This window comes from Limulus polyphemus, unplaced genomic scaffold (assembly GCF_000517525.1).
Source record: "Limulus polyphemus unplaced genomic scaffold, Limulus_polyphemus-2.1.2 Scaffold343, whole genome shotgun sequence".
Lineage (NCBI taxonomy): Eukaryota > Metazoa > Arthropoda > Merostomata > Xiphosura > Limulidae > Limulus > Limulus polyphemus.
The window spans coordinates 375,066-388,216 of NW_013665953.1; the positions used below are offsets into that span (position 1 = coordinate 375,066).

At 34.8% G+C, this 13,151-nt stretch overlaps 1 protein-coding gene across 1 annotated transcript in view; it reads left to right on the forward strand.

The window, feature by feature from the left end:
- The window catches only part of LOC106457537 (cationic amino acid transporter 3-like), a 15,185-nt gene extending 2,601 nt beyond the window's left edge, over positions 1-12,584 (forward strand). The window contains exons 2-6 of the mRNA XM_022383522.1: positions 246-442; positions 1,732-1,856; positions 2,515-3,145; positions 3,530-3,657; positions 10,229-12,584. Of these exons, the coding sequence (XP_022239230.1) occupies positions 246-442; positions 1,732-1,856; positions 2,515-3,145; positions 3,530-3,657; positions 10,229-10,518 (1,371 nt within the window). The 3' untranslated portion in view covers positions 10,519-12,584. The remainder of the gene's footprint in view (positions 1-245; positions 443-1,731; positions 1,857-2,514; positions 3,146-3,529; positions 3,658-10,228) is intronic.
- Positions 12,585-13,151: the final 567 nt, after the last annotated feature.

Sequence of the window (13,151 nt, forward strand, 5' to 3'; positions counted from 1 at the left end):
TACACGTCATTACTGTTGCTGTTTTAGTAATTCTGAGAGAAAATACGGTTTGCCCCCTATTACTATTGTTGGTTTAATAGTTATCTGTGAATATACGGTTTACCCACCACTTTTGTGGGTGGTGAAGTGACACAGTAGTATATACGATTTTCACGACATTCCGCATGACCTTTCACTCTTTGTGTTAGATGCCTGTGGTTGTTTTGATAAAAACGTAAACAACTTTTTTTGTTCCGATTTCCTAGATTACACTAGCTGTTCCCTACGACCAGATAAACCCCGAGTCTGCTCTAGTGGAAATATTCGAACAGAGAGGAGCCCCAAAGTCTAAATTCATTGTAGCTATTGGTGCCCTGGCTGGGTTGATCGTTAGTATGTTCGGATCTATGTTTCCAATGCCTCGAATAGTATACGCCATGGCTAAAGACGGACTTATCTTCAGGTTTGTCTTTATGTAGCTAGCTAGCCTAGGTTGATGTGTTTGTTAGTGCATGCAATCTTCGGCTCTCACGATGATGAACTGAACACTATATCTCAATTAATTTGTGTTCTTCTGTAATTAAACTTGTTTTCATTGTATTTCAACTAACATGTGTGCATCCCTAATAACACTTGTATTTGAATTTGTTTTCACTCTATCTCAACTAAAATGTGTGCTTCCTTAATGGAACTTGTGTTTGAGCTTGTTTTCACTATGTCATCTAACATGTGTGCTTCCCTAATGGAACTTGTATTTGAGTTTGTTTTCACTCTATCTCAACTAACATGTGTGCTTCCCTAATGGAACTTGTGTTTGAGTTTGTTTTCACTCTATCTCAACTAACATGTGTGCTTAATTAATGGAACTTGTTTTTGAGTTTGTTTTCACTCTATCTCAACTGACATGTGGTCTTCTGTAATGGAACTTGTGTTTGAGTTTGTTTTCACTCTATCTCAACTAACATGTGTGTTTTTTCTAATGGAACTTGTTTTGGGGTTTGTTCTCAACTAATATGTGTTCTTCTGTAATTTAATTTATGTTTCAGTATATTTTCAGTGTATTTCAACTAATTTGTATTTTCAGTAATTTAACTTGTTTTTGAGTTTGTTTTCACTCTATCTGAACCAACATGTGTGCATCCCTAATGGAACTTGTGTTTGAGTTTGTTTTCACTACAAGTAAATTAATAACTTGAACTAATCTGGCCTAAGAATATTCCTCCCTGAGTTATCCATAGATTTAATTCTTGACTAACTTTCAAACTTTTAAATTTCATCTGCAGCGAATGTATTGATATTTGAAATATTGGTGAATCAGACCTTTTTTAAGATTTTGTTATACGAATATTTTTCAAACAAGATTCGATCTGGAGGAGTTTCTAAAGAGAACCCCCGTGTTTACGTGCGTGTCTGTTTTGAAATAACGTTTTGTGTGTGTAATTCTGAGTAACAAGTGCGCATATATATATATGTATATATTATTATTATTGCATGAAAACTAAAATATTTTTAAATAAATATATATATATATATATATGTGTGTGTGTGTGTGTACAGGTATATGTTTATATGTAGTGTTTGTACGAAAAGATTTTCAAAAGACTTTGATTTTCATGAAATTTCTCCAAACCTTTGTAAGTGATTTTATATATTATTGTTTTCTTACATTTATTTTTCCTTATTAAATTATCTCGAGTAAAATAATAAGTGTATGTAAGTAAATAATTAGATTTTTTTATAATCATATCCAAGGTCACTTTCTCGTGTATGGCCTTACACGGGAACACCTGCTGCCGCAACATGTGTCCTAGGTGGCGCCACTACAGTCGTTGCTTTTATTATAAGCTTGGATGTACTGGTGGAGATGATGTCAATTGGTAAGGGAAACTAGAAAAAAAACATTCAGTAATTTTTATCAACATACCTATAAACTGACACATCGAAAAGTTGCATTGTTTCTCTAGTTACTTTTATTATAAGCTTGGATGTACTGGTGGAGATGATGTCAATTGGTAAGGGAAACTAGAAAAAAAACATTCAGTAATTTTTATCAACATACCTATAAACTGACACATCGAAAAGTTGCATTGTTTCTCTAGTTACTTACTTTTATTTTATTTTATTCTTCACCTTTACTGTATCTTTTAAACTTTTAATTTTTCTATAAGCCCTTCTGTCTTTCATTCTTGTTCTCTCCCTCTATACATTGTGCTGTTTTTCCTACTTTAGGTTTGTCAGACATCAAGCTACATTAATTGATAGATTGTTGCCAATGTTTTGACATTGATGATGTATATACATACATTACACAGAGCGATACAAAAGTCGTACAGTACCATGATTTTTCTACGTCATACTGTACCGTTTATACCACAAGTTGTGCTTCACTTCGACAAGTTTTTGTAAGATTAATGACCTCAAAAAATGAGATAGTTAGTGAGACCCAGACATGACTTAGAAAAATCACAGTAAGAATGGGAGTTTTGCAACGCCCTGTATATATAACTTACAGTTTTTGTTACTTTCTGTCCCTAGGAACCCTGATGGCCTACACTCTGGTATCCACATGTGTTCTCATTTTGCGGTACCAGCCTCAGAACACTACCTTAGTGGAGCTTCTCCCAGAATCCATCAGATCTGCTTATCCCACACCCTGTAAGGAGATGTCAATGCCCATTGACAGCTGTAGAACAACGATTCACACAAAAAGAACTAATCGGGTGGATTCGTCCGACAGCGAGGATTCATTATCAGCTTCAAACGGCATCAACCATTTGGACAAGACCCAAACCTTTCAGAAATCTGAAGATCTCGATCTTCTGGTGCCAAATGGTTGCGCAGGAAGCTCTGTTTATGGAACAGTTCACCAGAAGTCCTCCCCAAAATCCAGAATTTCCGATACGTTCCAGAAACTCTTCGATAAAATCATGACACGTCTTTTTCCTTACAAATGGGCTGCTTCTAAACGTGCGTCAGAGAATTCAGGGAAGTTTGTAATGAAGATAGTTGGGCTGTTGTATCTTCTGATAATTACCTTTGATTTGCTCGTTGTCTGTGCGATGCCGGCCTTGGAGAGCAGAGACATAACAGCACTGTTGTTTCTTTTTCTGTGCCTTTTGGGGATCGTTCTTTGTCTGATTGTGATCAGCCTTCAGCCACAGACAAGGTATGCCGTATAGGTTTGTTTATAAAGTACCAACAACAAGAACAAAAAACATTAAATCTAATTTAACTGGAAAGCAAAGATATTTCGTTTACTTTTCAGGAACAAAAAATAATGACTCTGAAAAAAAACGGGTACTTGGAAAGTACTTCCAAAGCTGTTGAGAGACTGCAGAGTATAGTTTGCTAGTCTATATTGTACCATAATTGGAAAACCACAATATATAAGTTTTAAGTAACAGTTTCAAGATGAGTTTTAACAACCTAAATTTTATTTATAGGTTATTATAACAATGGATTTTGAGCGATGAGTATTCGTTAAGGATAATTTCAAGGACGATTCTTAAAGTTAACGACACGATGTTCTTTTTATTTTATTTTTTTACAGGTGCGATCTCAAGTTTAAAGCACCTGGAGTGCCACTTGTACCAGCAGTTGCTGTTATAGTCAACATTTATTTGATAATGAAGCTATCTGTCCTCACGCTCATTCGATTTACAGTGTGGATGATATTAGGTTAGTGTATTTATGTAAGGTTTTCATGTCTACCAATAGCAAATAGTATAGCTAATACAACATATATTTAACAGACACCATAGTGAGTTGTAGATACGTCTCATACACTATAGTAAAAAAACTGTAGGGAAACCTATGTGTCTCTGTGTGTGTGTTTTTACATCAGGCTGTGTCCACCGAGGGGAATCGAACCCCTGAATTTAGCTGCACCCCACCCCCGGGGAACAAAGCCAGTATGTTACATAAACTGTAGTAACTTCTTAATAAGTATATTATGTAATACATTATACAATGAGTTATTGTTACACTGTAGAAACAGATGCTGTAATTTACAGTAAAAAGTACTTGCAAATAAGGTGCCAATGACGAATACTGTAAAACAAAGTTAACTCGTAATTTTCGCTGTAATTTTGCAGGTGATTGTAAAATAAATCACCACTGTAAGCCTATAATTCGGCGACTTATTAGTGCACTAATCACTGCAAATGTTTAGTATTTATAAACTCTGAAACCACAATAGTGTTTTATTGTTGAAAATAGAATTATATTATTTATATAGTTAAAGATCAATATTCATGTATACTAAATTACAGCATAAATAAAATAATTTTGAATGTAAAATTAAAGTAACTTCTACCCTACAATATTCCATGGTTGTATAGTAAATATCATTGTAATTCAACCATCTTGGATGCTTCCCAACATGGGAAAATTGTCTCTAAATTTATTAAGAAAAATAATATATTTGCATTTTAATTACAAATATTTATGATATATAATTCCAGTTATTTGATGGTGTTAATTATAACAAAAGATACAATTATTTTAATATTTACAGGACTAGGTAGCCATAGAAAATAAATCAACCAACATATACTATATGTACTTGCGCAGGGTCCCCGAAAGTGGTCAGTTCTAAGAGTAAATAAAACCCAAATTAATAGTAACAAATATTTATATTTCTTGCTATTGAAGTTCATAGATCACATTGTGTTGTAGCCTACAGACTACATAATTCTTCTAGTGATTCATGGCATGCGCACGTTTTACTGATGTCACAACAGTAGAAATTGCAACATTAAGTGCCCCTTATCTGACGTCATTTTATTGTCGACTGACTGATTGACTGTGTGGTGGTGCAAGTGGTTAAAACAGGTGACCCCTCCAGGTCGGCCTCCTTTCGGTGAATTATAATTTTAAGTTATTATCCTTTAATTTGTTATTCATCTCATACAATAAAATATAGAATTAAACGATGCACAAACACTGAATAAAATATAAAATTAAACTTATTCAATGTAACAATGATTTGAAATTCTCTTATTTCTGTTAAAAGTTTTAAAAACTTGCTTTTTTCTGGCCACTTTTTGTTCCACTTCTTGGATTGGTGTTCACTAAGCATCCGTTAAAATGAAATGAAAATACAAACCAGTACACATGTTATGGTCCAGATATTCATAAGCTATTGTTTAAACAATATCTACTACATTACTGCAAAGCATAACCTTTCTTAATCATCAACAAAATGACTCCTGAACCTAGTACTGTATCACTTGCACGCACCTTTACCTCTCCCACATAAAACTCTGTCAGTTGAGCCAATAATTCCTCATTCTGCTAAATATCTATTTAAAACATAGATATTTACAGCTAGACTGTTGCTTATCATTATACAGAAGGAACAGTGAACAGTTTGGTATTGAAAGAAACATCTAAGATGAAGAAAAATGAGTTTTTAATCAACTGATCAAAGAGTTCTGGTTCCAATGCATTAATTATAAAGCACACTTTAATTTTAAAAATAGCAGTGTTTTGTGTTAGTGGCTATCTGCTCTGCTCAGCATGGTGTTTCCTTAAAGTATTGTGAAACATTGAACACGTTATTTTGAGGAAAAAATTAAGGAGGGATAAATTTAAATCAACTGCAAATGTATGACGTTTTTAGAGGAATTAGAAGATGCTCTACAATTTTTGAATCGAAACCAAAATTCCACGACCACTGGTTTAAAACATTAATGTTCTCAACTTTGGGTGGTTCTATTAAGCTCAAACTGACCTCTATCTTTCTATGTAGCATAAGCAACAATTTGTTTACAAAAGGTTATATATATATTTGAAATATATTTAGATTAATTTTTATTTCTGGACCACCCAGTGTAACAATAAATATGTGCTGTTGACTGTTCCCTCTAGTCTATCATTGAGTTGATTATAGATGCTGTTGGCTGTTTCCTCTCGTCTATCAGTTCAAAACTAAGAGCAGTTGTGTGCAGATGTTGGAAATTCGTCCATTCTAATTTCTGTATTCACATGTTTTTCATAACGTATGACAATTTACTTTTTAATCACTATTTTTACAAATTATTTGATCTCTTTTTGGAAATTCAACCTTCTTGCAACATCTCTTTCAGCCCCCTAGTGGCACAGCGATATACCTGCGGACTTGTACCGCTAGAAACCGGGTTTCGATACCCGTGGTGGGCAGAGCACAGATAGTTTTGTGCTTAACTACGAGCAAATAAAACATCCCTTTCAACGAAAACATGGTCAATCCTGTGAGAATCTACTGAGACATGAACGATCACAGATAGGTTTTAATTAAAATCAACTTTGAAAAATTCTTCTTGGCAGATGCAACAGTCAGTGGAGCTGTAAGAAGCACTCTGGAAGCATTGCACACATTGAAATATATCGTTACTAAATCATTTTTGTAAATAAAGTTCAGTATTCTAGTATCCTCAGATATCGGAAGCATTATAGATAACGTTCAACCGTTAAGTCAATTCTATCAACATCTGGCTTAGTTCCCTTGGCGCTGGATAGCGCTACAGTTCTTTTACTGGTTGTACTGCAGTAAACCATGTGACATCAAGCAACTCAACTTAATTAAAACACAGTCGACTACAACATAAAAATATCAGTTTTAAATTATCGTTGTGCAGAAATAATTGGTTTATCCTCATATTCCTAACTAGCAAGGCGATTTTTTCGTCTGTTTTTTTTTTTGTTGTTGTTTGTTTTTTAATTATGCACAAAGCTACACAAGGGCTATCTGTGCTCTGCCCACCACGGGTATCGAAACCCGGTTTCTAGCGTTGTAAGTCCGCAGACATACCGCTGTGCCACTGGGGGGCTTTTTCGTCTGACATGAAAGTTGTAGGACAAAAAAAAATCTAAGTCAACCTAACATAATGTATATTACTTTAACTGGAAAAAGTGGGGAGCACGTGTTTCTTCTTCCCTGTGTGTTAGGTGCCCACGTGCTCTGCTATTTCTGGAACTATTGATAATTCTTCTGCCAATACTATAACGTTTATAATGGCACCTTAATTCGAAACCATTTTCTCTACACTAAAGAAGGGTTTACAGTATGTCATTGACTAAATTACTAAATTACTTGAGCTGTGTATTTGGTTGCTCACTAGATTTATTTGTATAACACATCATACCAAGCTACTGAAAAAAATTAGAAATCTATATAGTGTTAGCTTATCTATTAATGACCCAGCTCCAGAATGGGTTGCATACCCGTTGTAGTTTCCTTCAGTATCATTAGTCTACCAATATACTTTTTGTTTGGTATCGTACCGCTTTTACATGTTCAATTTTACATTCCTACCTGGTGTCGGAAAGAGTATTGAGAGCGATACTGAAAAAGGACTTCAAATTAACCGACATACTAGATTGATGCCGTAAGTATAATGTATACATCATTTTAGGAAAAAAAAGAAAAAAAAACACTTTTAAACAGTTGCAAAAATTTGCAACGTAACACAGCACAAGGTTCTAAGAATGACATCCACAAGGGGTGAAAAATTACATTTTGTTCAATTGCAACAACCTAAATTGCACACCTTTGTCTTGGACTTTCAGAGATGCAACAGAGTCTATGGTCTTCTCGACAATAATCCAAGAAATATAATTTTTGTCAACATCTACCTCCATTTCTTGGAACCCCCTCGTCGTCCCAGCGGTATGTCTGCGGACTTATACTGCTAGAAATCGGATTTCGATACCCGTGGTGGACAGAGCACAGATAGCCCTTTGTGTAGCTTAATAAACAACAACAACAAAAAAAAACATACAAACGTTCCTTAGATACTTACGTTCTTAAAACTTACGACAGCTACTCTTGATTACTTACTTCAGGGCTACAGTCTACCATTACATGTTTAACCTTTAGACATATGCACTGAAGATTTCTTCGAAGAACATCTTTTTAATCCATTCAAATATTGACAGCTTGCTTTGAAAGGGCGAGCATGTTGGGTGGGACGAGGATTTGAACCCGCGACCCTCAGATTGCAAGTCAAGCGCCCTAACTACCTGGCCATGCCGGGCCTGTGCCTAATGAACGAACACGTTTCTAGATTAACGAACAAGCTGAAAATGATTTTTTTATACTGCATTGTTTGTTTGAAGTTAAGCACAAAGCTGCACAATGGGTTTATCTGTGCTCTGTCCACCACGGGTATCGAAACCCGGTTTCTAGCGTTGTAAGTCTGTAGACATACCGCTGTGCCACTGGGGTTTTTTACTGTGCATAGCACAGCTCAAATTTTAATCAACATGGCAGCATTTAACAGACGTATTTCATAGGGTAATCGCAATAGTTATACATTTGGCACAGAGAAGACAAGCTCTTCGCGAAACTGTTAGTAGGTTAAATCATTTTTGAAACGAAACTGTTTTAGCTCAAGTGGAAAAGTTAGCTCCTGTGCCTAATGGTTTGGTCTGAATTTCACGCAAAGCTACATGAAGGCTATCTGAGCTAGTCGTCCCTAATTTAGCAGTGAAAGACTAAAGGGAAGGCAGCTAGTCATCACCACCCCCCGCCAACTCTTGAACTACTTTTTTACCAATGAATAGAGGGATTAACCGTCACATTTCAACGCCCCTACTGCTGTGGAGTTCAAATTTATTACTTTTCACATCTAAATTGATTTTCTCGCGATATCTTTTTTATTAATGCTTTGCCAGAAACGAAAACCTACACCAGTTAGTTTTATTGTCTTGTCGCCAAAAATTGTACAGGGAAAAACTGCTTAGATTTTTCGCGCAGTGCTACACGAGGGGATTGTCTGTGCAACTAGTCAACAGTGCCTATTACAAGTTATTTGGTTACTCATATCTGGCTGAATAGTGGGATTTGACTGTCATTATTATAGTTCATCCATAGCCACAAAGTATAGATCGTGTTTTTGCTGAGATTTATAGTTCGGACACGCTAATCCTACCCATGCTTGGTCCAGGAAAAACAGAACACTGCATCTAGTTTTCAAGAATACGCCACCCATGGACGTGGCACTTTTTCCATATTTTCCACTTTCCGAAAATAATTATCTTCTTAAATAAAACTTTTAACTTGTCTAGATCCATGTTTTACTAACATAACTCTTGTTCTCTGGTCTATATTTTGGGGCCATCAACCAGCATCAGAGTATAGAATACCAATATCTTGTAATTAGCTTCATTAATTGTTTCCTAAAAATGTGGTTAAATCCTCTTCTTCCAATGATATGTCTTTTGCTCTGTAGTAGTATTTACTTCCTTTTAATATTGTAAACTCTTGCTGTTGCTGAGGTACTAGGAATGAACAAAAAAGTATGACCAAGTATGCTGTTTATTGTTTCGTGAGCTTTCTTTGTTTGCTTACTCTCTTTTTTTTTTCGTCTCACCAGATTGTTTGCCTTTAGGGATTTCTGAATCAGTTTCCAGTTGTTCCGCGTTCTTTTTTTAGATTGTTCTTGACATGTTACCCCTTGCCAAATGCGTAACATATTTTATTTGTTTCTGCAATAATATTTCCAGGTATGTTATGTAGGGTTTTAGGCACATATGTATACATGTTAAATAAGACAGAATATTTACTGTGTATCTTTCACATTTTTAAAGTAATAATCATGGTAGGATTGCCACTTGAACAGCTGTAAAATAAAAGAACATTTTTGTTGGTTTTTAATAATTGTCAGTATTTGTATAAAATTGAAACTAACGTATAAACAGAACACTGATGCACCCTAGGCAAAATAAAGATTCAATCATGTTCCGTTCTTACCGGAAACAAATGCTGAATTTTGTTTCTGGATAAGGAACCTTTCGTAAACTCTACTGTTAGCTTCCGACCTTGCATGGTTTGGTGGTTAGGGCGCTCGATTCGCAATCTGCGGCTCGTGGGTTCAAATCTCCGTTACCGAACATGTTCGCCCTTTCAGTCTTGGAGACATTATTATGTGATGGCCAATCCCACTATTCGTTGTTAAAAGAGAAGCCCAATAATTGGCGGTGAATGGTGTTTACTAGCTGCCTTCCTTCTAGTCTGTCACTACTAAATACCAGATAACCCTCGCGTAGCTTTGTGCGAAGTTTGAAACAAATCAAACTATTAGGTCCTTACAGCTTGGAAACCTTTTAGAACTCGAAGTTCATTGTCCTTACAACCGAGATAACCCTGTTGATTATTACAAGGGAACTTGGAGAAAAGTATTTTAACTTATTTTTAAACCTACTGTCTTTGTTTAGCCGTTTTAATAAAACTTCTTAAATCCAAATATGTATTTACTTATTTCAGGTCTTCTGATGTATTTCCTTTATGGAATAAAGAAAAGCTCTTTGGAATTTCTTCCACAATCTGCCATGGAAATGCAAATACCGGAAAGTAAGAAAGAAAGAGTATTAAAAGCGTACCAGGAAAGTTCCAATGCAGAAACTACTTTAGAAAACTCAACTAAGGAATCAAAACATTACTTATCACTGCCACTAGATGGCGGGAACGGAGTGGTCAACATGAATTATCAACCGAGCAGACGAGACGGCAATAGCGAAAATACAAACGCTGAATGGGAGACTTTTGACAAATAAACATAGCAAAACCTCTTTGGAAAAAAAAATAATTTATTGTGCATCAGTTTTTGCATGTGATTCATATTAATATTCCTATTTTTGAGAGAATTGTGATATTGTATCTTCAATGAATTTGTGGTATTTCATGAAGAAAAACTCAATGGGAAAAATAAATGTTTGAATTGTTTCAATTTACTGTCAGTATACGACAGTTTAAAACTAAATGTATAATACATATTTCTGACTTAAATTGTTGAACTAGTCTATGACTTGCATTGTTATGTGTCGTATCGCTATTTTCTGGTGTTATTTAAAGTTACATTTTTGAAATTTAAAATCACTGCTCATCGAATAGTCTTGAAATGCATTATTGTCATGCTCCGTATGTTCTCTCTCAGTTATTCTTGAAATGCATTGTTGTCATGCTCCGTATATTCTCTCTCAGTTATTCTTGAAATGCATTGTTGTCATGCTCCTTATATTCTCTCTCAGTTATTCTTGAGCTACATTGTTGTCATGCTCCGTATATTCTCTCTCAGTTATTCTTGAAATGCATTGTTGTCATGCTCCGTATATTCTCTCTCAGTTATTCTTGGAATGCATTGTTGTCATGCTCCGTATATTCTCTCTCAGTTATTCTTGAAATGCATTGTTGTCATGCTCCGTATATTCTCTCTCAGTTATTCTTGAAATACATTGTTCTCATGCTCCGTATATTCTCTCTCAGTTATATTTATTTACCTTTTTCTGTGGGCTATCTAAAACATTCAGATAATAATTCATCCGCAGATTGTGACGACTTTACCTTTTCCCAATTGTGCAGTAACGTCTATGGCTTTTTCTTGAACTTCTGACCTCTTAAGTGATTCGGGACAGTTCTTCTTGTATGTGTGGCAACCAAAACCTTATCGATTCTCGAGCAAATAGATAAACAGGTGGCGTTGAGTGATCTATTTTTGCGCAAGTCCAGTTTCTTTAAAAAATATTTCAAGTTGTTTATTACAGTGGATTAGTTGCGAGTGATTATTTAATTGTAATATTCAGGATGAAATATATTAGTTTTTAGGAGGCCAAAAAACAAACACACAAGAAAACATATTCTTACCGTATAACACCATGACGCCGCTAAACAATGTCGAATGGCGGCTTTGTTAGTTGTTTTTTCATCATTGTTAAACGCATATTCTATTTTCGTAGACGTTTAGATGCCCTATTTATTTATTTCGTAGCAATAATATGTTGTTTTTGATAAATTATTTATTACTGTTGTGACTATATACTAAAGTTTGTTCATTGCCCAGATATCTTATTACTTAACCATGTTCAAGCACAATTTTCTGAAAACTATTTCACAGCAACCTATTATGATCCCTCGTGATTGCCGAACTCATTGCGCATGTGTGAAAAAGAAACTATTTTAAATCTCGAATGTTCTATTCAGTAGGTAATATAACACAATAATTATTTGTCTGCTGCCTGTAAGTAAATGTTTATTATACATGTTTCATCAAACAAGTTTGAGCAGATGGTTCAAAGGTGTAAATGTTATTTTATTCATAAATATGACGTTATCGTTGCTTAGCAACAACTGGAGATCACTCCTTTCGGACGTTCTATTTCGTGTTCACGGCGCTTTTTTAAGGCGTGTTTTTCTCTTTTATCTTGTATAAAAACTCGGATATTGTTGTCCATCGAATTGGCTGTTCTGTGTTTACTCCATAATTGTTGCTTATATTACGGTGAGTTAAAGACGAATTATTAAAGATAGTTTATATGAACTTCCATTTCTTTAATAGTGTTCATTATAAAGTGCCTACGTATGGTGTAATGGTTTGTCTGCTTTGTTGTATATTCTTGATGTTTGTCATAAATCAAAAAAAACATTCATGCTTTCTTTATAAGACCGCGACTAGTGCTGGTATTCATGTGTTATATCAAACTTAGCACGTTTACTAGCAATAAAATCTTATTTAGGCATGCAACTCGAGAATATTTCAAGTGTTATAAAAAAATACTGAATTTGTTAGTTTTTTTCTTTACGTTTCTTGTATTTTTACCGTTAATAAAAGTTTGATTCGATAAAATGTTTCCTCAAGTAGTTCTTCCATAAATAAACTACGTGTGTAAATAAAATTCAAAATATGGAAGCGTTTTCAGCTTGTTAGAGTACTTTCATCTAAAACAATACGAAACCTCAAAGATAAATAACGTAATCGTTTTATTATTTAGTAGATAAATAGAGAGAAGAACGGATGAACTGATAGATAGACATCAGAGATGTGAACGATGAAAGACGACACCCAGATGACATATATTATAAGAGTTATTATATCGTGTTGACGTTGTCAAATATAGAGATATCTATTTCTGTAAGACACACTAAAATCTAGCGCTTGGCATATGAAAATACACGAGTTTCTCATTTTAGTTATTTGTATTATTGGTTTGTTTTGAATTTCGTACAAAGCTACACAATCTGCGCTAGCCGTTTCTAATTTCGCAGTGACAGGGAAGGTATCAACAAGTCTTCAGCTACTTTATTTACCGACACATTTTGACGCCCCCATTACTCATGTTTGGTTGTCAACAGAGATGAAAGTGTCCCTTTCCTAAAAATCCTGAAAGTAATCGAAACCAAGTAAGGGGGGTCC